This window comes from Lithobates pipiens, unplaced genomic scaffold (genome assembly GCF_037356315.1).
Source record: "Lithobates pipiens isolate NorthernLeopardFrog02 unplaced genomic scaffold, aLitPip1_a1.2 Scaffold_18, whole genome shotgun sequence".
Classification (NCBI taxonomy): Eukaryota; Metazoa; Chordata; class Amphibia; order Anura; family Ranidae; genus Lithobates; species Lithobates pipiens.
The window spans coordinates 111,740,789-111,764,522 of NW_027507758.1; the positions used below are offsets into that span (position 1 = coordinate 111,740,789).

At 41.9% G+C, this 23,734-nt stretch overlaps 1 protein-coding gene across 2 annotated transcripts in view; it reads left to right on the forward strand.

The window, feature by feature from the left end:
* The window catches only part of CFAP61 (cilia and flagella associated protein 61), a 460,443-nt gene that overhangs the window by 423,902 nt on the left and 12,807 nt on the right, over nucleotides 1-23,734 (forward strand). For both annotated transcript variants that reach the window (XM_077486014.1, XM_077486015.1), the window contains exon 26: nucleotides 3,511-3,601. In XM_077486014.1, the coding sequence (XP_077342140.1) occupies nucleotides 3,511-3,601 (91 nt within the window). The remainder of the gene's footprint in view (nucleotides 1-3,510; nucleotides 3,602-23,734) is intronic.

Genomic DNA, 23,734 nt, shown 5'->3' on the forward strand with positions numbered 1-23,734 from the left:
CTGAATCAGGGGTCTATTAACTATGGCCCTCCAGTTGTTCAGGAACTACAATTCCCATCATGCCTAGTCATGTCTGTGAATGTCAGTTTTACAATGCCTCATGGGAAGTGTAGTTCCGCAACAGCTGGAGGGTCGTAGTTTGAAGATCCCTGGACTAAATAGTCAGATGTCTGACACCATACAATGATGTAAAAAATAGCCAAATTCCTCCACCAAGTAAAAATACCCCCACCACAGAACAAGATAGACTCTTACCAAAGAGCCTGGACCCTTTATTGCAGAGGGTCAAACAGGCTTGATGTACTAATCCCCAGCATAAGTCACCGACATAGGATGGAATAGGGACCCGTCATAGGAGGTATACTGGAGTGTTCAAAGGACTCCTCTCTCTCAGCATCCAAACAAGTGGATCCCAAATAAGAAAAATCATTGAGCAGGACTGAAAACAGAGCAGGCTGGCTGGTACTTGTGGTGAAACTCTGCAGATGTAGGTGGAACAGCAAGAGACTAGTGTGGCAGGTGCTGTTCAGGACAACTGACTTGTAGTGATGAGGTTGGTAACCATGAAGGTTCATTTAGATGCAATTGTGGTCTCTACTTCCCCCCCCCCATTCCTCCTCTGCTTGATATTGCTAGTGATGGTGGGAGGGGTTTTCATCCATTTTTAATAGACTGAAATCGCACAGAACTGCACAAAGAGTAGCGCATACACTACTTTAAAAAACGCACAGCAACTGGACGATATTTTACTACTATACCATGTGATCTCGTGCACACAAACACAATGCTTTTTAGATGTCATTAAAGGAGTACAGCCAAAGCTATTTTGGCTGTACTTATGGCCCATACACACAATCCGAATATCGTACGAAAACTGTCGTCCGAGGACGAATCGTACGATTTTCGGATCATATGTACACTACTTTCGACAGCCGATCATGACAGTTCATCCAATAATATTCGATCGGACAAGCACAAAAGTTTTCCTCGTACGATACCAGATTGTGCGATTTTCATTTAGTCAGTATAGTTGTCGCCCGAAAATACAGTACAAATACATTACAACATATGACACTACTCCTGATTTTTTTTTTTTTCTGACATACGAGAATTTTCGTGACTTTATTTTATTTTTTATTTTATTTATTATCTATTTACCTATTTCATTTCTACTTGCAACTATTAAGTGAAAAAGATTGTACGATATTCGGATTGTGTGTACGGGCCTTAATCCTGTGGATCACAGGAGCACGGTTCGTTCTGCACTCCTATGACTCGTCACAGAGCCGGTTCAGGCTCAAGCAAGATCGCAACAATGAAGTCGGGATCCGCCCACATGCCTGGCCAGGCACCCGGCTCAGCCTCTCAGTGAGCCGCTGAGAACCTGAGACGGCCAATCCCACCCCCTCCACAGACCAACGCTCCAGTGAGCACGGGGCGGCAGAGCAGAGAGCTGCTGACTGACAGTCAGCAGTTCTCTGCTCGGGGAGCTCTGAGAACCAAGCAATCAGCTGTTGGGGGACAGATGCAGCATCAGACCGATGCCTGATACCGATACTGATGACCAATACACCATCTGCAGGTAAGTATGATTTTTATATAAGAATCAAAACAAAAAAAATAAAAACATGCTTCTCTTTTAAAGAGGAAGTAAACTCTCCCACTCTGATGCTTCTTTTCATTTAGTCCATTATAATAAGTAATTATCAAACTATAGCCACTGTAATCCAGCCCAAATCGCATATTACTTACTGTTTAAAGAAACTTTAAAAATCTTGCTTCCAGGGGTTAGCCGGCACCATCTTAAGTATTGTTTTCTAAGTCCACAGTGGAGTGTATTTCCGCCCTTACATGAGCACTTCCTGTACTGTTAACCAAGCCTCTTTCTCAATCCAAAGTTTCTATGGCAACCCTGCTTCCCTGTTCATAGCTGACTTGTTTTATTTCATAGTATTTACTTGTGCTGATTACCTAGTGTTTGCCTGTATGAGTCCTATCAGCTTCAGCTGATAAGACTGCAGTAATGCTGTCCCATGCCGTGCTTTACACTGTATGTGAGGTCACATGGTCACATGGTGTGTAGAAGGAAGCTCTGAGTGATTAGCAGCCTCCTGGGAGTTCAGTGCTGTGTGCCGTAGGAAGTCCCAATAACAGATAGATAAGACATAGAGAGTGTGCCGTAAATCAGGGGAAATCTGGGCATGCTTAGTGATGTCATTCTAAAGAACAAAAAGGATTACAACAATACTAAGCAAGTAAGGAGATATCTACAAGCAGTGTTCATTAGGGTTTTTTTATGCTGATTTACATAGGACAAAGTTGTGGGGGAGGGTTTACAACCACTTTAGGCTAACATTGACACCCACTGCACTGCAGTGCTTTTTGACCACGGTGTAGGAAACGTGCACAGAACATGGGTTTCCCGCAACGCGTTCTGGTGGGAACTGGCCCTAAAACACAATGATGAACAGATGTGCCTAAGATGAATTCAAGAAAAAATTTGACTCCGCCTGTAGTAAAAATAATGCACTCCCACCTTTACAAGCACCTCCCACATTAGGGTAACTGCCCAAAATGAATAGGGTTTTGTCTGGAATGGGTGAGCTTGCTGTGGTCAGATGTAGCAGTGGGTGTGGCCTAATGTGGCAGTTTGACAGTTGTCAGACAATGTAAACAGCATGTTTTGATGTAAATACAGAGTATAAATTACAGGGAACAATAACACAGGGGGTGTTTTATAAAATAATAAAACTGTTTGTGAGCATTGTACTGAATCCTGATATAACATTTTTCCATTAACAGAGAAACAAAATTGCAGTCATTTAAAGCAGAAGATGCATGCTTCATGTTTGCACACCAGCGTTCCATTAATATTCCACTATCAGAGTTGAGCAGAATGTATGACCCTTAGACAAAACTTATAGTTATGAAGTGAAAGGCACACATGTTTATACATGAATTATAATGCTTATAAAGAGGCTTGCTAGGACAAAACAAGAACTTTGGGCATTAAAGTAGTGGTCTAGTCAGCGCACTGCAACACTGCGATGGCCTGTTTTCCTGTCATGTATTAATCCTTAGACCTTAATGCTGAACAACATTTGTGTCATTGTCTACACAAATTTAATTTGTTTATGCACCAGTTCAGTTAATCCTACAATCTGCTTTTCTCAAATGAGGCCGGATAATGGAGTCATGGTCCCTCACAGGTCTGCAGCCTTTTAAATTCTGATAAAATCAGGATTCTTCACTGGGCCTTGCCACAGCTCTGAATTAAGCCACTTTAAATGTAATTACCAGAGCTGGCTGTACATCAGGAACATCCATTAAAAAAATTGATTGACCATGCTGTTATGGGGAGGCATTTTATGAACAAACGATCCTGATGGGCCCTGAGCTATAAATTACGAAAGCTAAACAAGGGGGGGGAAAAAAAAACAGGTAAATACTTTATTAGCTGTTAATGAGAGGTTCACTGGATAACTCAATTTTTTCTTCCTCTAACAACAGCTACTTCATGGAAGCGTGGTGCATGGCCATCTACCATGATCGCTTTATCGATTTCCAGCAAGAGGTGCGTGAAATCCTGGCTTCGAAGAAAGTAAGAAAATCACTAATTCCTTCTTTTCTTAACAAGGTCTGGCACTTCTCAGTTTGTTGCGGCTGGCCACTTTGCTGTGAATTTTGCCAGCCCGAAGCAAAATGTATTAGAGTGAGCCCTACATAATTATACATGGTTGCTGCTGTGGGATTCAAAAACGTGCAGAGATAAACCGTTATAGACAGATGACTTGTGTTTATTATTGCTGATAGGTAAAATGCGTGTCTGTATCTTTCTAACAGGAGGAACAGCATTTGTCGACCTACATCGCCCTTGTTGGCACTTCTTCAAAGTCAAAGTCGATGCATAGTCAAAACTTATTTTTTGTTATGTACAGAGTACGGAAGGGCTAGAACCACTATCATGTTTTTATTGGTTCAAAAAAATTGAAAAGGCCAGCACTATGCGAAACCTCAGCAATTTACTGCGGTCACAGCAAAAGTATAGTGAACTAAATGTGTTCCACCTCCACCAGATGGATTGACGCTAGATTTATTTGCAGCATGTTTAGATCCTGACCATTCTTTCCTGACACAGCATGACAGCATGTACATATCGGTAGGCTCCAACCCCTGCCTTATTCCAGGACCAGTTATACTATAAAAGTAAGTCTCCTCCCTGCAGGCCACATTCTCTTTTTTTTTCCTCACTGCTACAGCTGGTTATGCTACTGCTGAAAGCAGGATTTTTCTTTTCCCTCACCTTGCTGGATTTATCTAGGCCAAGCTGCACAGGTTCAAGCCTCTCCTGTGACAAAGATTTTCACTGTACAGGCAGTCACGAATGCCTATATTCCCCCTCAAGATCCAGGATAAGGGGGGCGATGGTATCTGGTCTCTAGAGATTGCTCCTTCATTGTGACTCAATGGATGGACACTCATTGGCCTTCTGGTTGGACCAGGAAGCATGCAGGTGGTAAGGCACCACATGGTGCACAAATCTATAGTATTCAGTTACTGCTGCAAGCATATGTTACACATGCAATTTTCTGGCCTGTCTATAGTTGTAGTCGGTTGCATCCCACAGTCGCAAAAGGGTAAGGAAATAGCCTGTAGTAACCTATGTGGTCCGAAGGGCCCAATGAAAGGTTGACAATGGTATTACCTGGCTTTTTGTAGTAAGGGAAGATTTTCTTCCTGCACCAGGAGCAGTGACTCCACAGAGGAGACAAGTCCCCTTTTGGAGGTAGCTAAACTAGCTATTCTTTCAGCTTATCAGCTACTAGGCATACCAGTCATCACAATCTATTATTTGTTGGGTATTCACGCCAACGGAGGACAAGATGTCAATAGTCAGAGTTGCAGTGGTCACAGACCGAATTCCTTCCGAAAACGCATCAAATAGAGCCTCAGCTATGCTGCAAAGACTCAGCAAAATGGGGAAGTCCTATCTTCGTTGTCAAAGGAATGCAAGACTAGTCAACTTCTGTCAGAGGTATCTCCCAGTCAGGTCTGCCAGCCCTTTAGGTTTGGGTTCCTAGAACTTCCTGCCAGATGGCACAAGGTAGTAAACCGTTGGATGTCAAGGGATGTTCTCCAAACCAACAAAGCATTCAAGGGTTCGGCAACAAATAGAGCAATCAAGATATTGATCTGACAGTAATCTTGGTGGCTTTCCAGAGGGGGAAGCAGTGAAACTTCTGACATCCAGCTGGGTCTGCAGATTAGTAATATGTATATTCAACAAACCTAATAGTCTCCAGGATCCTTATCTTCAGGATCTGCAGTCATTCAGTGGTGATGAGGACAATAATTCCCCGGTGGCTTGCAAGTCATGATATCTGCGGGTACAGTCTCAGATCCGAGAACCTCCTATTCTCCTTTCTGAGATCCAATACCTCATACAGCAGGGCCAACGGTGTCTTCCAAAGTCAGACAAGTTATATCTAGATGCTGGAGACCAAGAAGTGAAGGCTCAAATGGAGGTCTCACATTTAATGTTAGTGTTTTAGTGTTTGAAATCTTATGGAGGTCAGGGCACCTACTCCAAAACTTCAAGTACATTGGAGCAGGGGAAACCCTACAGAATTTAAAGGATGGCATTGTGTGTTCCATATTGTAAGGATTGAATTGTATACAAGTAAGCCTAGAGACGGCATTAAAGGATAGATAGTCGTGTCCTCAATTTCTGGGAACCAGTAACTGTTGCATATCTTGGCTAACCAATTCCGAAAAAGACCTGGGCAGGCCCAAAAGAGTCCCTCCAGAACTCCAAAAGAGTCCCTCCAGAACTAATATGTAAACAACGACCTGGTCTACATTCAACACGTTGGGGGCCCATTTTAAAGTGGACCCAGTGGCCTTAGCTACAATATATTTCAATCGTTAGTGGGGATAGATCCAATCCTCAACTTAAACACGTCAGCATTACCCACCCTTGTTGTCTGGTGAGTTGGTGCATCCCATATTTATATGCTGTCAAGCTGTGTCAGGAAAAAGGAAAATCTTATACTTACCTGATGGTAATTTTCCTTTCCTGATGCAAAGCATGATAGCATATAGGTCCCTCCCAAAAGGGCTTCGCGGGGATACTAAGTTACAAGAATGGGGCCTGCAGGGAGACTTACTTTTATAGTATAACCAGTCCTGGAATAGGCAAGGGGTGGAGCCCATACGTATATGCTGTCATGCTTTGAATCAGGAAAGGTAAATTACCGTCAGGTAAGTATAACATTTTCCTCTTTTCTAACATCATCCTGATGTGTGAATTTATTGAAGCACATTGATTTTTATGAGACATTTTTCACTGAATCAATGTTGGTGAAGTTAAAACATATTATATTCACTGTACTTTTGATGTGACCTCAATAGATTGCTGAGCTTTTGAATTGGGTGCTGGCATTTTCCTATATAAATAGTCTCACCAATAGCTGTGCACTCCCAACCTGAGGGTCTGGTGCTAGGTTCACTTGTTTGCAGGTTTTTATTGCTGTTTGTGTCCCAAATGGGAAGGTTCGCTCTCTCTGTGTAACCTTTGTTATTTTAAACCTCCCCTACTCAGCTGAAAACCAAAAAGAACATTTTTGGTTTTAGGTACATACACTCTAATCATTTCCCATCCTTGGGCTGTAAATATATACAGCCTCAGGATCTGGTGACCTGTTATATTGCTGAGTGCCCCCAGGGCCGTTTTAAGGCAGGGCAAAAGGGGCAGCTGCCCTGGGCCCTGTCATTGTTGTGGGGCCCAAAGCAACTGCCTCATACTTGCTAACTATCCTGGTTTAAATTCCATTGTCCCTTGAGGTTTTGGTCCCGTGCTGTGTCCCAATATCTCAGTGTGAAGTGCTGCTACTAATGCTGCCCAGCTCTACCCTTTTGTTGTGTACAGATGACTCACCTGCAGACCCTGTGTTTACATGTAAATTACCGGCATTCATATGTAAATAGCGGCGGCATTGATATGTATATCTTGCCCCCCTGAGGTCATATCCCCAGTCTAGCAGCCAATCAACAAGCAGAAATCATGTGCTGTAAGCTTTAGCAACTAATCAGTGAGCCGTGATGTGTGCTGTACCCTCTAGCAACCAGTCAATGAGCTGTAATGATACACTGTAACCTCTGGCAACCAATCGCAATAGCTGCCTGATACGATTCAGTAAAACGATTTTGAGTCTAGCTTCTATTTATTGTATGTCTCAGAGCAGACAGAGAGCAAAACTGCATGGGGGGCCCCAAGAAAAGTTTTGCCCAGGGTCCAATCAATATTAAAGACAGCCCTGAGTGTCCCCATAGGAAGAGGCTTCCTATGGCTTCCTATGGGGGCACTCAGCAGGGTGGAGGAGCCAGGGCCGCAAGCAGGATACCCAAAAAGAAGATGATTAAGGCTACTCTGTGCAAAACCTCTTTTCTTTCTTTTTATTTTTTATTTAACCTTCTGAATCACTTTAACTGAACAAGCTGAAAATAGAAGTACCCCGAGTATTCCTTCAACTCCTGATACTAATCAGAGTGAAGAGAAAGTAAGTGCGCGCTGGCAACAAGTGAAGAGAATAAAGAAAACCTGTTGCTTTTCCCTGAATGGGCAAGCATAAAGTTATGAAACTCATTTTTCATTAAAGCAATTTTTATAATCTTAATTGCATAATGTGACCCCATTAATGCTGTGTAACAGAAGTAATCCTTTAAAACTCTTCTAAACCTGCTGGTACTATATTTGAGTACACCTTTTCATCAGCTACCAGATACCAGTCCGCTTTTCTACAACAATTAATTGTAGTCCTCTTTTTGGAGGGTGGGGGTTGTGAGAAATGGCCCTCCCCAAACAGGATATTGCACTAAACCTGTAGGTAAATAAGAGAACCAGAACTTTTGCTAAGTGACAGAGTGGTTTTGATAATAAAGGGGGACAAGGGGATTCCGTTCCTGGGAAATTATCCAGTAGTCTAACCAAAGTAATGGAAAGCAGAGGAACTGGTGCAACCAGCATATAACAGTAACCAAAAGGATATAAATACACACCAGTATGGAAATAATGTAAGCTTTATACACTGAGCAAAATGATAAACGCAACACTTTTGTGTTTGCCCCTATTCATCATGAGCTGAACTCAAAGATCTATGACTTTTTTTATGTACACAAAAGGCCTATTTCTCTCAAATATTGTTCACAAATCTGTCTAAATCTGTGTTAGTGAGCACTTCTCATTTGCCAAGATAATCCATCCACCTCACAGGTGTGGCATATCAAGATGCTGATTAGACAGCATGATTATTGCACAGGTGTGCCTTAGGCTGGCTACAATAAAAGGCCACTCTAAAATGTGCAGTTTTATCACAAAGCACAATGCCACAGATGTTGCAAGTTTTAAGGGAGTGTGCAATTGGCATGCTGACTGCAGGAATGTCCACCAGAGTTGTTGCCCTTGAATTGAATGTTCATTACTCTACCATGAGCCGTCTCCAAAGGCGTTTCAGAGAATTTGGCAGTACATCCAATCGGCCTCACAACCACAGACCGTGTGTTTATAATTTTGCTCAGTGTATAAAGAGTAGATTAATAGCAGTACATACATCCAATGTACAAACGGGTATTATCAGCAAAGGGCCCAACAACAGTTCTGGTGGAATTGTGCACATATACCCGGGTATATGTAGTTATTAAAAAGGATGCTTCTAGATCAGGGATATGCAATTAGCGGACCTCCAACTGTTTCAGAACTACAAATCCCATGAGGCATAGTGAGACTCTGACAGCCACTTGCATGACACTCAGAGGCAGAGGCATGATGGGACTTGTAGTTTTGCAACAGCTGGAGGTCCGCTAATTGCATATCCCTGTTCTAGATGAATACTGCAGCATAGTTCACTTGCAGGTGCCTCTGATGATTATTGGGGTATTTGTCTGTGCCAGAGACCTAACGACCGGATCAGCGGTAACGCAAGATTCTCCAACCATTGTCCAACCAGCCTGTAATGCAGATTCTCACCAGTCGAAACTGTAGTGTGGCACTGGAACTCAAAGTCAGCCTATTTACTTTGTGTCTTAGTCCTTGGAAGTTTCTATTTTGCCATTCAACTGGACCTCTAACAAGTGGCTGGCAGATGCCTAGCCTAGCTCTAGCCTATGTAGGTTATAAAGCCCTACACTAAAACTCTCTATAGAATCCCAGACCAGAAGGGACAGGATTAACATATATTGTTGTTATAGTGGTAAAATAACAAGAACTTAATGTAAACTCTACTGCAATAAACAGGTTCACCTACTAATATAGTAGAAGGTGACCACTACATACATACAGTAGCACAGACCTAGCTATATGGCACTGTGCATTGCACTTTTTTTTTGTTACTTTGTCTTGAATTCTGAGAGATTTGAAAAACAATTCTTTTTTTACACACAAACAACTAATTGTTTGAGAGTATACATTTCTGTTGTTTTGGAACTTATGAGAAAATTACCTATATTCTTATGGATCGCAGCCATGCAAAAATCAGGAAAAAAGCTAGACTGGAGGGAGACAGAGATGCAGGAGTTTTGGGAAAGATTGTCCCCTATAAAAAAGAGGACTGGATGTATTATTAGGAAGAAAATGCCTGATGATAGCAATCTCTGAGTATGTATGATTGAAGAACGAAGCTTCCCAAGCACCCTGTGACTAGACATTGCCCAGATAATCAGATAATTAATACTCACCTTCTTATGGTAAGATTTGTTTTAACAAAATATTAAAATTTTGGCCAAAATGTATTTGTCGATACCCCCCTGGCTTGACTAAATAAAAATTTTTAACCAACTTTTTTTCAAAGAAGCTGGGTGCAAAATTCTCAGATGAACGGCACCTGCAGTTACTCAGGTGCAGGTCTTTTGACAGCTGCAGGTGCCAGCTGTCAGAATACAATAGTCGGCACTGCAGATTTGTCTACCCACGCCATTTAACATGGATGGGGAAATCAAGTGATTTCTCCTGGTTATCCCCACGTGTATGACCAGTTTAACACTGTTGACCTTTAGTTTTTGGCAGATACCCATAGTAGCTTAATAAAAACACAGTAAAGTTGCTAGAAAGCAATAGCTCACATGTGGCTGTTTGCATCTTTTGTTATGAATATTCATTTACATGCCGTCACTAGAACATTATTAACTAATGCTCGATGAGTAATAAAAGCTCACTGCGAAATGCAACAGTAGCAAACCATGAGACTAGTTAGGTATGTAGAATAACATGCTCTCCGTAGTGGGCTGTGAACAAGGATTACATCTGAACGTATGGTTCAGTCAAATAACCAACTAACATCAGCAGGAGCAGCTGACAGCATTAGCTAGAGTTTAGTGCTATCTCCAGGCTGATGATTTAGCAGCTGAAAACTTTCTCTGAATCACTATTTGCATAGTAATAGTCACATCACCTTATGCCTGCTGATGGGTTACTCTGGCACTATGCACTGCATGTGGGATGGGTGCTGGAGGTGTCTAATTTCTGCTACCAGGATGTGATAAAGCAGCAGAGGTCCTGGGTGGCGCTGGATGGTCCTGATGCTGCAACAAGCGTTATATGTGAACAGGTCTGTGACTAGCTTTTTCCTGAGCATGTTGATTTTAACATTTCAGATCCAAAAATATTAAATCTCAGTTATTGCTTTTTACAAAAATGTTTTGCAACATTTATAATGTTTACGAGAGGTGTGCAGAAGATCAGCATTGGCATATGTAAATGAGGATTTTATGCTAAAAATGTGTCCATTGACAAGCAAGAGGGATTCAGCGCAGCAGGTTTTTGTAGAAAACAATGTTGAGCTGTTAATGGGTAAGTTCATCGTTTCACGAATAATAAACAGGTGAACTAATGCCAAATATCTTTGCCGCCACTCCGGACCCACTGCAGAGGCTGTTATGCCCTATGTTGCCAGTGTAGCAGTAAGGGCCGCCTTTAATATTGATTGGACCCTGGGGAAAAAAAATTATTGGGCCCCCTCCTCCATGCAATTTCACTCTCTACCTGCTCTGAGACATAGAGTCTTTATTTTAGAACTATGTGCACTTTAGAACTATGCTGCCACATTGTTTACTTTAGAACTATGCCACAATGTTTACTTTTGAACTATGTCCTCTTTAGAACTATGCAACAATGTCTACTTTAGAACTATGGCGCGGTATATACTTTTGAACTATTTCCAATGTGGATCTATGCCACAAAGTTTACTTTAGAACTATGCTACAGTGTTTACTTTAGGACTATGTTGCAATGTTTAATTTAGAGCTGTATCCATTTTAGAACTATGCTGCAATGTATACTTTAGAGCTATGTCCACTTTAGAACTATGGATAATGTTTACATTAGGAGTATGTCCTCTTTAAAACTATGTCTCTTGGTTTACATTCGAACTGTGCCCACTTTAGAACTATGCCTGCTTTAGAACTATACCCACTTTAGAACTATGCTGCAATGTTTATTTAAGACCTATACCGCAATCTTTCATTTATGATTATGTCCACTTTAGAACTATGGATCAATTTTTACCTTAGAGTTACAGTGCCTTGAAAAAGTATTCATACCCCTTGACATTTTCCACATTTTGTCATGTTACAACCAAAACGTAAATGTATTTTATTGGGATTTTATGTGATAGACCAACACAAAGTGGCACATAATTGTGACGTGGAAGGAAAACCGTTTTCAAAATTGTTTACAAATAAATATGTGAACCACATTTCACTGCAATTACAGCTGCAAGTCTTTTTGGGTATAGCTCTACTAGCTTTGCAGTAGAGAGTGACATTTTTGCTTATTCTTCATTGCAAAATAGCTCAAGCTCTGTCAGATTTGTTGTCCTGCTGGAAGGTGAACCTCCGCCCCAGTCGCAACACTTTTGCAGACTTTAACAGGTTTTCTTCTAAGTTTGCCCTATATTTGGCTCCATCCATGTTCCCATCAACTCTGACCAGCTTCCCTGCCCTGCTGAAGAAAAGCATCTCGACAACATGATGATGCCACCACCATGTTTCACGGTGGGGATGGTGTGTTCAGGGTGATGTGCAGTGTTAGTTTTCCTCCACACATAGCATTTTGCTTTTAGGCCCAAAAGTTAAATTTTGGTCTCATCTGACTAGAGCACCTTCTTCCACATGTTTGCTGTGTCCCCCACATGGCTTCTCGCAAATGACTAATGCCACGTACACATGGCCGGCCTTTTTGGCGGACTTGGCGGACAATTCGATCGTATGTGGGCTCCAGCGGACTTTTTCTTCCCAAAAGTCCGGCAGACCTAGAAATAAAACTTGCTTCAAATCTTTCCAACGGACTCGAGTCCGGTTGAAAAATCCGGTCGTCTGTGTGCTAGTCTGATGGACTAAAACCAACGCTAGGGCAGCTATTGGCTACTGGCTATGAACTTCATTATTCTACGTCATCACGTTCGAATCCGTCAGACTTTTGGAGTGATCGTTTGTGGCCAAGTCCGTTTGTTTGAAAGTCCGGCGGACCTCAGCTGCAAAGTCCATTGAATTGTCCACCGGACCAAGTCCGTTGAAAAGTCTGGTCGTGTGTACGTGGCATAATAGTTGTCCTGTGGACAGATTCACCCACCTGAGCTGTGGATCTCTGCAGCTCCTCCAGAGTTACCATGGCCCTCTTGGTTGCTTCTCTGATTAATGCTCTCCTTGCCCAGCCTGTCAGTTTAAGTGGATTGTCATGTCTTGGTAGATTTGCAGTTGTCATACTCTTTCTGTTTTCGGACAACGAATTGAACAGTGCTTTGTGAGATGTTCAAAGCTTGGGATATTTTTTATAACCTAATTCTGCTTTAAATTTCTTCACGACTATTTCTCACCTGTCTGGTGTGTTCCTTGGCCTTTATGATGCTGTTTGTTCACTAAGGTTCTCTAACAAACCTCTGAGGGCTTCTCAGAACAGCTGTATTTATACTGAGATTAAATTACTCTTTGCTAATTAGGTGACTTCTGAAGGCAATTGGTTCCACTAGATTTTAGTTGGGGGTATCAGAGTAAAGGGGGCTGAATACAAATGCACGCCACACTTTTCCCATATTTATTTATAAAGAAATTTGAAAAACATTTATCATTTTCCTTCCACTTCACAATTATGTGCCACTTTGAATTGGTCTATCACATAAAATCCCCCTGGAAAAAAAAACAATTAAATTTTTGGTTGTAACATGACAAAATATGCAAAATTTCAGGGGGTGTGAATACTTTTTCAAGGCACTGTATGTCGTCTTTGGAACTATGCTGCAATGCTTACTTTAGAACTATTTCCACTTTAGGCCCCTTACATGCCCTTTTTAATTGCCATTTTGAAAGTTCTCTAAAATAGTGCCGTTTTGATCCTTTTTTAACTGAAAAATTTTTTTTAGCACAAAAAAAAAAATCACGTCATTATAACCTTCCTGGTGATACTTTTGTGTAGCCATGGTTTTTATACACTGCATTGATGATGGCCAACAAGTCAAAAACAGCTGCTTACAGCTTGGAATAGATAGTTCTGTGATATTAGATTGTATCTATGCTGTACACCAGCAGTTCTGGATGTAAATCCGACCAAGAAGCATAATGGAATAATTTGTATGGCTGTGAAAATTATCCTAACATGACGAATAAATGTTTTATTTTTATGGTTTGTGATGCAGATAACTTCTGTTTAGAAAAAAACGTAGTGAGAGTATTTTTGGTTCCTCTCCAGAACCTGTCTGGTTATAATAGGATCAATACATCAGAAATTTCTGGATGCTAATATATTCACAAAAAAAAATTGTGACTAATCTAATCTGCAAAATGTGGCCCACCACCGCTGGTTCAGGATGACTTGGGCTCAAACAAAGTGGGCTAAATGATGCTGGCCATCAGACCGAGGACATCTAGTGGCAGAAAGAAGTATTGCCTGGAAAATCTCTGAAAGGTGAATATTGCAAAAGCTGGTTTTGTTATTTTAGCGTTTAACCCTTTTACTGCCACCACCATACTGCAGTGGCAGCAAGGGGGTTCAACACACACTCCACAAGCTGGCTGTCGACTTTCTAATGAAAGCGATCCAGTGGTTGTACAGCTACTGAATTACTTTATGTGACCCCTGCGATGGCCATGCTTTCTGGCCATCGCTGTACCATCTACAGGCCCAGAACCTGCATTTAGGTTGTCACTGGGTGGAGGGGGGATGACAATTGCATTTTCTAGTGTCGCTTTCTTTCCCTTGAGGACAGGGAAGAAACAAATGTAGCTCAATCTGTGCTCCATTCACTTCAATGGAAGGCAGGTAAGATATCAGGGATCTAAAAAGCCCTTGATGTCTCATTAAAGAGAACCTTTAAAATATTACATCACGTATCTGATATAAATAAAGTTTTACAGTAAAAGTTAAAATAAAAAGTAAAACATAAAGTTACATGTAAAGACTGAAACTCCCCCCAAAAAATTAGGCGCCCATCCTGCCCCCATGTGAACACACACATGGACCTAATTGCACCTGTTGGGGGCCTCTATGTACAAAATTGTCACTTGCCATACACATGTGAGCCCTCATGTACACTGCTGCTGGACGTTTAGGAGCAGTTGGGAATTTTTTTCAACTGCTCCTGAACTCTTGTCTATGTTATCTTATCAACACAGGGTCGTTTATAGTTGTTTCTAGGCAGTTGCATTTAGAGGCTTTTTTTGGAACCCCAAAAAATGCGTTCAGAAGCTGTGTTTAGAGGCATTTCAAATGCTAGACGCACAATTTAGCCGCGTTTTACAGCCGTTTTTAATTTTTGGCTATTTAAAATAAAAAATAAAAATTCAAACGCTTTTAGACGCAAACGCAGTTAAACGGGGCATATAAACGTGGCTAAACAGCCAGTTTTAGACGCCGGTTTCTAGCTGTCAAGTTAAATCGTTCAGGAGAGGTTGAACAACGTCCCGTGTACATGAAACCTTATATATTGCTGCACATGCTGAAGTGAAAGGTACCAATGTTTGTTGTTGCTTTGTAGGTGTATGCAGATTTAAAGATTGGCATGTTGGCTATCTATTTACTTAGTGCAATTCAGCTCATATTTTTATATATTACCATAACATTGGGTAATATTCTTAGGCTTTACTAAAGGCAAATAGTTTGTGCACTGCAAGTGCAGTTGCTCTAGTTCTGAGGGGAACATGCAAGGAAAAAAAAAACAGCATTTTTGCCTACATATGATAAAAAAAATCAGCAGAGCTTCCCCTCATTTCAGAGCTTCCCCTCAGATCTAGCACGGCTGCACTTTCCCTTAGTAAATCAACCTTATTGAGCTTTTGTGGCATAAAACACCTTCAATGCATTTTGTACTTGAATTTCGTGCTTGGTAAAGCGTTGCAATATTGCATACCTCCCAACATTTTGAGATGGGAATGAAGGACACCTACTGGCAAATGTATATAGGCATAGGACACGCCTCCTGCCACACCCCCTTCAAGGAGAATGAACAACAAAAACAAAAAAGGTTAATTAAATCCACAAGGGCTTTTTTTTTTTTTCCATAAAGATTTTATTGAGGTTACAATAAAGACAAGAACAGGGTTTTTCAGTTAAACAGGTACAGCATACAAAACAGTCAAAAACAGCAGCTTAGGAGAAACCAAGAGGGTCCTCCTGGGTGTAACAGGTAGGTGTAGGGGGAGAAATGCCCGTCTCAACGACTATGCTAGTCTTGGTTCTAATGTCACTGCACATGAGTACTAGTATTGGAGGAGGTGACACGGGCGGCTACCGGCGCACGACCGTATCGCCCAAGGGTAGGTGTACGGGCCAGAGGGTAGGGTAAAGAGAGGCAGTGAAAACGGGGAAAAAGACAGGAACAAGTGGGGGAGGGGGCAACGGGGATTGATGGGGGGGGGGGATCAAGGAGGGGGGGAGAAAGAAAAGAAGAGAAAAGAAAAGGGGTGTAGCACCTCGCCCTATGTCCTCGAAGGCTAATAGGGAGGAGTTGCAGATTCCCTGGTGAGAGTTGATGCTCAATCGGGGGGGAGCGTGTCGTTTGAATTCTGGGGTAGTTGTAAAGTGAGACCAGCAGGCCCAAGTAATCGAGAATTTCTCCATTCTCTCTTGTGAGATGTGGATCTTTATATTGGCTTTTAAAATTTACAAATGCAGCAATTTAAAATTTGAATGAAAGGTTTAGCACTGGAAACACTTTTTAAAAGATAAAAAGTGCATTTTATATAAAACTATATAGATCAGACCAAAATAAGGGACAAATAAGAAGGAAAGTGTGACAGAGGGACATTGCTCCAAATCAGGGACAGTCCCTCGAAATCAAGGGCAGTTGGGAGCTATGATATTGTGTGACATAAAACTACCACTATTTTATTCTCCACAGTCCCTTGTGCTCATAAGTTTACATACCTCCATACCTCCCAACTTTTTGAGATGGGAATGAGGGACACCTATCAGCAAAAGTATGCAGGGATAGGACACACCCCTTGCCACGCCCCCTTAACGGAGAATTGCACAAAAAAACAAGATTGGTTAAACCCACAAGTGCTTTTTTTACCACTACTATTCCTTTATATTGGCTTTTGGAATTCACGACACTACCTGCCTGGAGTTTGCATGTTCTCCCTGTGCCTGCGCGGGTTTCCTCCGGGTACTCCGGTTTCCTCCCACACTCCAAAGACATGCTGGTAGGTTAATTGGATCCTGTCTAAAATTGTCCCTAGTATGTATGAATGTGAGTTAGGGACCTTAGATTGTAGCTCCTTGAGGGTAGGGACTGATATGAATGTACAATGTATATGTAAAGCGCTGCGTAAATTGATGGCGCTATATAAGTAACTGAAATAAATAAAAAATGAATAAATTTACACATGCAGCAATTTAGAAGCCAATTGAAAGGTTTAGCACTGGGAAACACTTTGTGATAGATAAAAAGTGCATTTTATATACAGCTATATAGATCAGACCAAAATGAGGGACAAATGAGGGGGAAAGAGGGACATTGCTCCAAATCAGGGACAGTTGGGAGCTATGATATTGTGTGACATAAAACTACCACTATTTTATTCTCCACGGTCCCTTGCTTTCAGAAAATACAGTTGTGCTCATAAGTTTACATACATCTGTGTCCTATCAGATGCCGAGTCATTGTATTCCGGCAGCTGCGGGTGCCGGGGCTCCTCGAATACAATGGGCATCAGTGTAGATTCCAGTATGTGTGCTGTCAGGGTGGATGGCGGGAATTGATCGTGGGCTGTGTAGGAATAAGTTAACACAAGAACTTCAACAATCCTATGTACCGCCTTTAGCAGCCATGACAATGCCATACCAATCTATTACAATTCATTGCCCATGACTAATAATTGAAGAAGACTTATGCTTAATTCATTCTGACAAACCATAGCAAATGTATATTAGTCCGTTGTTTACGAGGTGACAGAAAGGTGCATTTCTTATGTGATTAGGGGGCAGGAATGCTGTTTCTAGCACTCGATTATATAGCAGCGAAGGTGCCCATGTGCAGACACAAGAGCCTCAGCTAATCCTCTCAGATAGCCACAACCACCAAACACATTTAACTCCCGCTGTGAGCCTGGTGGGCCAGCTGCCTCCACGTCTGATGCCAGCCAAGAAGAATCCTCTGGGTAGTACATGCTGATGTTCAGCCTGCCGCCTCCCCGGGGACCCAGTCATTTTTACAGAGCAGCCAAGCGTCCTTTATTAGACGGACCGTGATCCCAAATCTCTACATTTGTAATGCAGCGCTGAGCATTTGCTATCCTGAGGACAAAGATGAATTACATTTGTTTCTCTCCCCCTCAGAAATGGCTGCATCATCCCATTTATTTTTCAGCAGAAAATGATTGCCTTCACAATAAAGCAGCAACCCTGCCTCTGCTTAGCACACTAATCCAGTCACTTTTAATGGCAGGCCGGTTTTAGTCAGGCCAGCAATGGCTCCAATGTGTGCTAATGCAATTTTTTCTGCAGATTTTTTACATGATTCATTTAAGGCTGTCTGCTGATTTAATTAGATTTAGATGGTTTTATTGTGCGTCAACAGCGGTAAAGTTCTGAAGTAATTGGGGGAAAATATCGGCGGAAATTCCATGAAATGTGCTTGTGTCAACGTGTCCATATCTCCTATAAATTCTATGTGTTTACCTCATTTTAGTAGAGATTGCAGCCGAAGGACAAAGCTGGCAAGAATAATTACAGCCCGTGAATCAAGTCAAATGTTTCACTTGCTAAGATACTATTAATTCTATTCAGCCATCATATTGGGATGGACACACGCTTGCCATACTGCATAGATAAGATGGTGACACCACAATTCACTTCTGCAGCATTGTAACTTCCTGTGTCACCACCCCATAAAAAAAAAAAAAGAAATTCCTGGCTCAACTTACTGGTAGACATGTGCGCCATCAATAAGTTAGTTTCGTATTAGAATTCATATTTCGTAATTCGTGGCCGAAATTCAATTTGGATTCGTACAAAATACGAATTTTCGTTAGGTTCGTTAACTTTTCGTAACAATTACGAATGTTCGTTATGATGAATTTATCATTATGAGGGGCTCCCACCATCCCTGTGCTGTGCTCATTATTAGGGGCTCCCACCATCCCTGTGCTCATTATGAGGGGCTGCCATCATCCCTGTGATCATTATGAGGGGCTCCCACCATCCCTGTGCTGTGCTCAATATGAGGGGCTCCCACCATCTCTGTGCTGTGCTCAATATGAGGGGCTCCCACCATCCCTGTGCTGTGCTCAATATGAGGGGCTCCCACCATCTCTGTGCAGTGCTGACTTCCTAGGTTTTTAACTTTTAGGTTTGTTAACTTTTCATAACAATTACAAATGTTCATTATGATGAATTTATCATTATGAGGGACTCCCACCATCCCTGTGCTGTGCTCATTATGAGGGTCTCCCACCATCCCTGTGCTGTGCTGACTTGACCTGGGTTTTTAAACTTCTTCATAACGAATAATCATAATTGACGAACATTCTTATTTTGTCCGATTCTGAATCTCCCATCGACTACCAGTACCAGTCTCACTCCTATATTAAAAAAGGTCATTTTCCCAAACCTCACTCAGCAGCAGAAGAAAACCTCTGATTGGCCAACAAAACACCAGTCACGTTTCCGTTATAACAGAATTTGGATCCGAAATGCATAAACAAAAGTTTGTATTTCGTACAAAATTTGGAAGCATAGAAGTTTGTATTTCGGATCCTCCCGAATGTACGAATTTATGGAAATTCGTACGAATTTACGGAAATTCGTACGAATTTTCGATTCGTACAAAACTAATCGCACATGTCTACTTACTGGGCAGCCTGCTAACCAACCGAATTTTCCTGTCTAACAGTTAAAAACAGGGGTTTAGTCTGCACACATTTTACAAATACATGCGTAAGCTACAGACCCCCCGTCAAGGCACCCTGGTATCTGTAGTCCTAACTCAATATCACCCTAGTACAAACAAATGGCCATACCTCCCAACATTTTGAGATGGGAATGAGGGACACCTACTAACAAACGTATGTAGGCATAGGACACACCCCCTGCCACACCCCCTTAAAGGAGAATTAACCCAAAAAAATAAAAAGTTAAATCCAGAAGGGATTTTTATTTACCACTACTATTCCTTTATATTGGTTTTTAAAATGTACAAATGCAGCAATTTAGAAATTGGATAAAAGGTTTAGCACTGGGAAACACTTTTTGAAAGATAAAAAGTGCATTTTGTATACAACTATATGGATCAGACCAAAATGAGGGACAAATGAGGGGGAAAGAGAGACTGGGGGACAGAGGGACATATCTCCAAATCAGGGACAGTCCCTCGAAATCAGGGACAGTTGGGAGCCATGCAAATGGCCACTGCCCCCACCTACGACTGGCTTTTGCAGCAAGGAGCACTTGGAAGGGCAACGCATGCAAAAAAAAAACCCAAAGAATTTCCCAGCTCAATTTACCAACCAGCCTGCTAACAACTAAATTGCTCTGTCTAATTGTATGCGTTTAGAAACAGGGGTTTTGTTTGCACACATTTGCAAATACATGCATAAGCTGCAGGCCCAGACACCTCCCAGCCACCCCCCCAAGCTGCAAAAGAAACCATACAAGAGTATACAGTAGTATCTCGGATTACGAGCATAATTTGTTTCAGAAGCCTGCTTGTAATCCAAAGTTCTGGTATATCAAAGTGAGTTTGCCCATAGGAATTAATGGAAACTCAGATAATTTGTTCCAGTGTCCCTGCTAGTGTATGCAGTACCGCATGTGGCCAGAGGTGGGGAGGCACCGGAGACACTTGGAAACACTCGGAAACGCTTGGAGACCACTCAGAGGCACTGTGAGGCACTGGAACTGAGCATCTCCCATTGGTCTCCGAGCGTCTCCGGGCCCCCCACCTCTGGCCACATGCAGTACTGCACACCCCAGAGGCTTGAATCCTGCTCATCTTGCGACACAAAGCTTGCAAATCAAGTCACCATTAAAGAAAAAAAAACAGCTCTTATTGCGAAACACTTGTAAAGCATGTTACTCGCAATCTGAGGTTTTACTGTATATCTCATTGTGTTGAATGCTATTTTGTTCTTCTACAGGCTTATTAATCCTGTGTTCAATGTGCAGTAATGCTTAAAGACCAAAATGACTCCCCCTATATAAATATCTACTGAATAGATAAAAAACAAAGTTAATACATATTCATAGGACTACTAACATTAAAGAGGAAGTAAAGCCTCGGGATGGGGGGGGGGGGGGAAATGTGACCCTGCAAGGCAAAGGCAAAATGAGCTAGTATGCATAGCATACTAGCTCATTATGAGTAATTTACCTGAGATCGAAGCCCCCTTAAGCGACCCTCGTTCGCCTCCCACGACTCCGCTATCTATCCCGGAGTGACTTCCGGGTATCCCGGAAGTCACTCCGGGGTCGCGACTGGCCGGAGCCGCGATGACATCACTCCCGTGCATGCGTGCTAGTGCTGCCACTAACGGCATTAACGCCGTTAGAAGCGGCATGCTCAATGCGCCTGTGCCCGATGTCTACGGCGCATGCACCGTAGACATCACTGCGGCTATTTCTGCAAATACCTCCTAAACATTTTAGGTTTGGGAGATATTTCTTGCACCTACAGGTAAGCCTTAATCTAGGCTTACCTGTAGGTTAAAGTGGTTGTAAAGGGTTTACAACCACTTTAAGTTGTATCTAAGAAAAAGTTACATTGCTATATTGCCTTTTTAATGGTAAAGTATAATGGTCAGTTTTATTTATATTGGGATGTTTACAAGTAACAAACTGGTATTCAATACATTTTTAAAGATTTGCTTTTTTTTTTTTTTTACTTAAAATTAATTTTTAATAGGGGGGCGTCCATGACACCCCATTGCAAAGCATTCTGGGTTTTCTAATATGAAAAATAGCATTACCTGCTTGCATGGAAACAACCAGTGGGTAACCTAAAGCGAAAATTAAATGTAAAAAAAAACTATGGGTCTCTTCTCTTCTAAATCCTTCTCCCTGCACGTCTGACTTTATGTACACTAAGCCAAGCATGTGCAGTTTAGCGTACATTTATGGAATGGCTCTTGTCCAAGATGAGAAAATACTCTATGCAGTCCACAAACGCCAATCCATGATTCTAAATGAATCCAATTTTACAAATATGTATTTATGCTCTTCCCATTTGTGAACTTGTTAGTGAAGATTGTCCCCAATGCTTCTTAATGTTTAAAAAATCTCAGTCCTGTCCTCTCCTATGATGGACCAGCTGTTAGGACGATCGCCCCCTAGCAGTTTAGGAGTGACTGTCCCCCTTTTTCCAAGGCTGCACACACGCATTATGCTCTCCAATGAGCAAATGAACTCACCAGCAACAAAGGAAGGACAGTGTTCACTCTTGTACCACCACTAGGTGACACTCATTCTAATGGCTGCTCTGTCCTAGAGATGGGGGTAGGATAAAGCTGTGAAAATTATTAGACGTGTTCGGGGCAGGCTTCACATTCACAAATGGCCTACTGGTATGGAAAGAGCAAAATTCATGTTGGACGAAAGAAATGAAATGTAAATTTATTTTAGTAATTGTCTCCATAGCACGGGTATTTCTATTATTATTTATACTGATGTTGGACGAGAAGGCCTAGCTCAGTCTCCGCTCGAATTCATCCCAAAGGTGTTCTATCAGGTTGAGGTCAAGACTCTGTACAGGCCAGTCAAGTTCCTCCTCCCCAAACTCGCTCATCCATATCTTTATGGACCTTGCTTTGTGCACGGGTCCAAATTATTATTATCATTATTATTATTATACAGGATTTATATAGCGCCAACAGTTTGCACATCGCTTTACAACATGAGGGCAGACAGTACACATACAATACAAATCAATACAGGAGGGATCAGAGGGCCCTGTTCGTTAGAGCTTACAATCTAGAAGACCATTTGGTGGAGGGAGGATTATGGTGTGGGGTTGTTTTTCAGGGGTTGGGCTTGGCCCCTTAGGTCCACTGAAGGAAATGCTTAAGGCGTCAGCATACCAAGACATTTTGGACAATTTCATGCTCCCAACGTGGGAACAGTTTGGGGATGGCCGCTTCCTGTTCCAACATGACTGCGCACCAGGGCACAAAGCAAGGTCCATAAAGAGATGGATGAGCGAGTTTGAGGTGGAGGAACTTGACTGGCCTCACCTCAACCCAATGGGATGAATTAAAGACGAGACTGCGAGCCAGGCCTTTTCGTCGACATCAGTGCCTGACCTCACGAATGCTCTTCTGGAAGAATGGTCAAACATTCCCATAGACACTCTCCTAAACCTTCTGGACAGCTTTCCCAGAAGAGTTGAAGCTGTTATAGCTGCAAAGGGTGGGCCAACTCAATATTGAACCCTATGGACGCAAGACTGGGATGCCATTACAGTTTGTGTGCGTGTAAAGGTAAGCGTCCCAATGCTTTTGACAATATAGTATATATTCATAACCTAGCGGTTATTCCTTCTGATGCTGATTGCTGGAACCTCCTTCCATAAACAGTCTGAAGCAATCAACCCACCAATAAACGTGAACATTAGCTCAGGCTGGTTACAGCCTAGCAATAACAGAAAAAGTATTAGAGACACAGCTGAATAAGGTTGGGTTGCTACATATTGTAGCCGACGTCCCAATACTTTTGGTAATATAGTGTCTATGCCGGTCCATAAACATAAAGTTGAGGTTTAATCTGCTTATATGTTGCTTTCCTGATTCCTCCTTTTCCCGTGATCAACATGCTAATGATATTTAGAAATACAACGTTTCTCTCCTCATTGCATACCTAATTTTACACCCAGCGATGTTTCTTTGCATCTCTAAGCAGTGCAGTCAGATCACAACTGGTGGGTGAAGGCAAGGTGGTATAGATATCGTCCTGAAAACATCGCAGCAGCCTTCCCCAGTACTCGGCATTGGTGAATTATTTCACAATTACCTTTAAAAAAAAAAATCTTCAAAAATCTTCAAAAATGAACAAAATAAATAAAATACAGTATATACAGAAACTCTCATAAAACACCCCAGAACACATCACTTATATACTGTACATTTTCCGTTTTTGATTATAGCATATGACTCCTTTCTAGAAACACGTCCTTTCTTTGAATTCCGTGAATTTCCATGAATGATGTCAGAGGCAGTAATGGATTTGGACATGGATGTTGTTTCTGCGGAAGTATCTCTCATT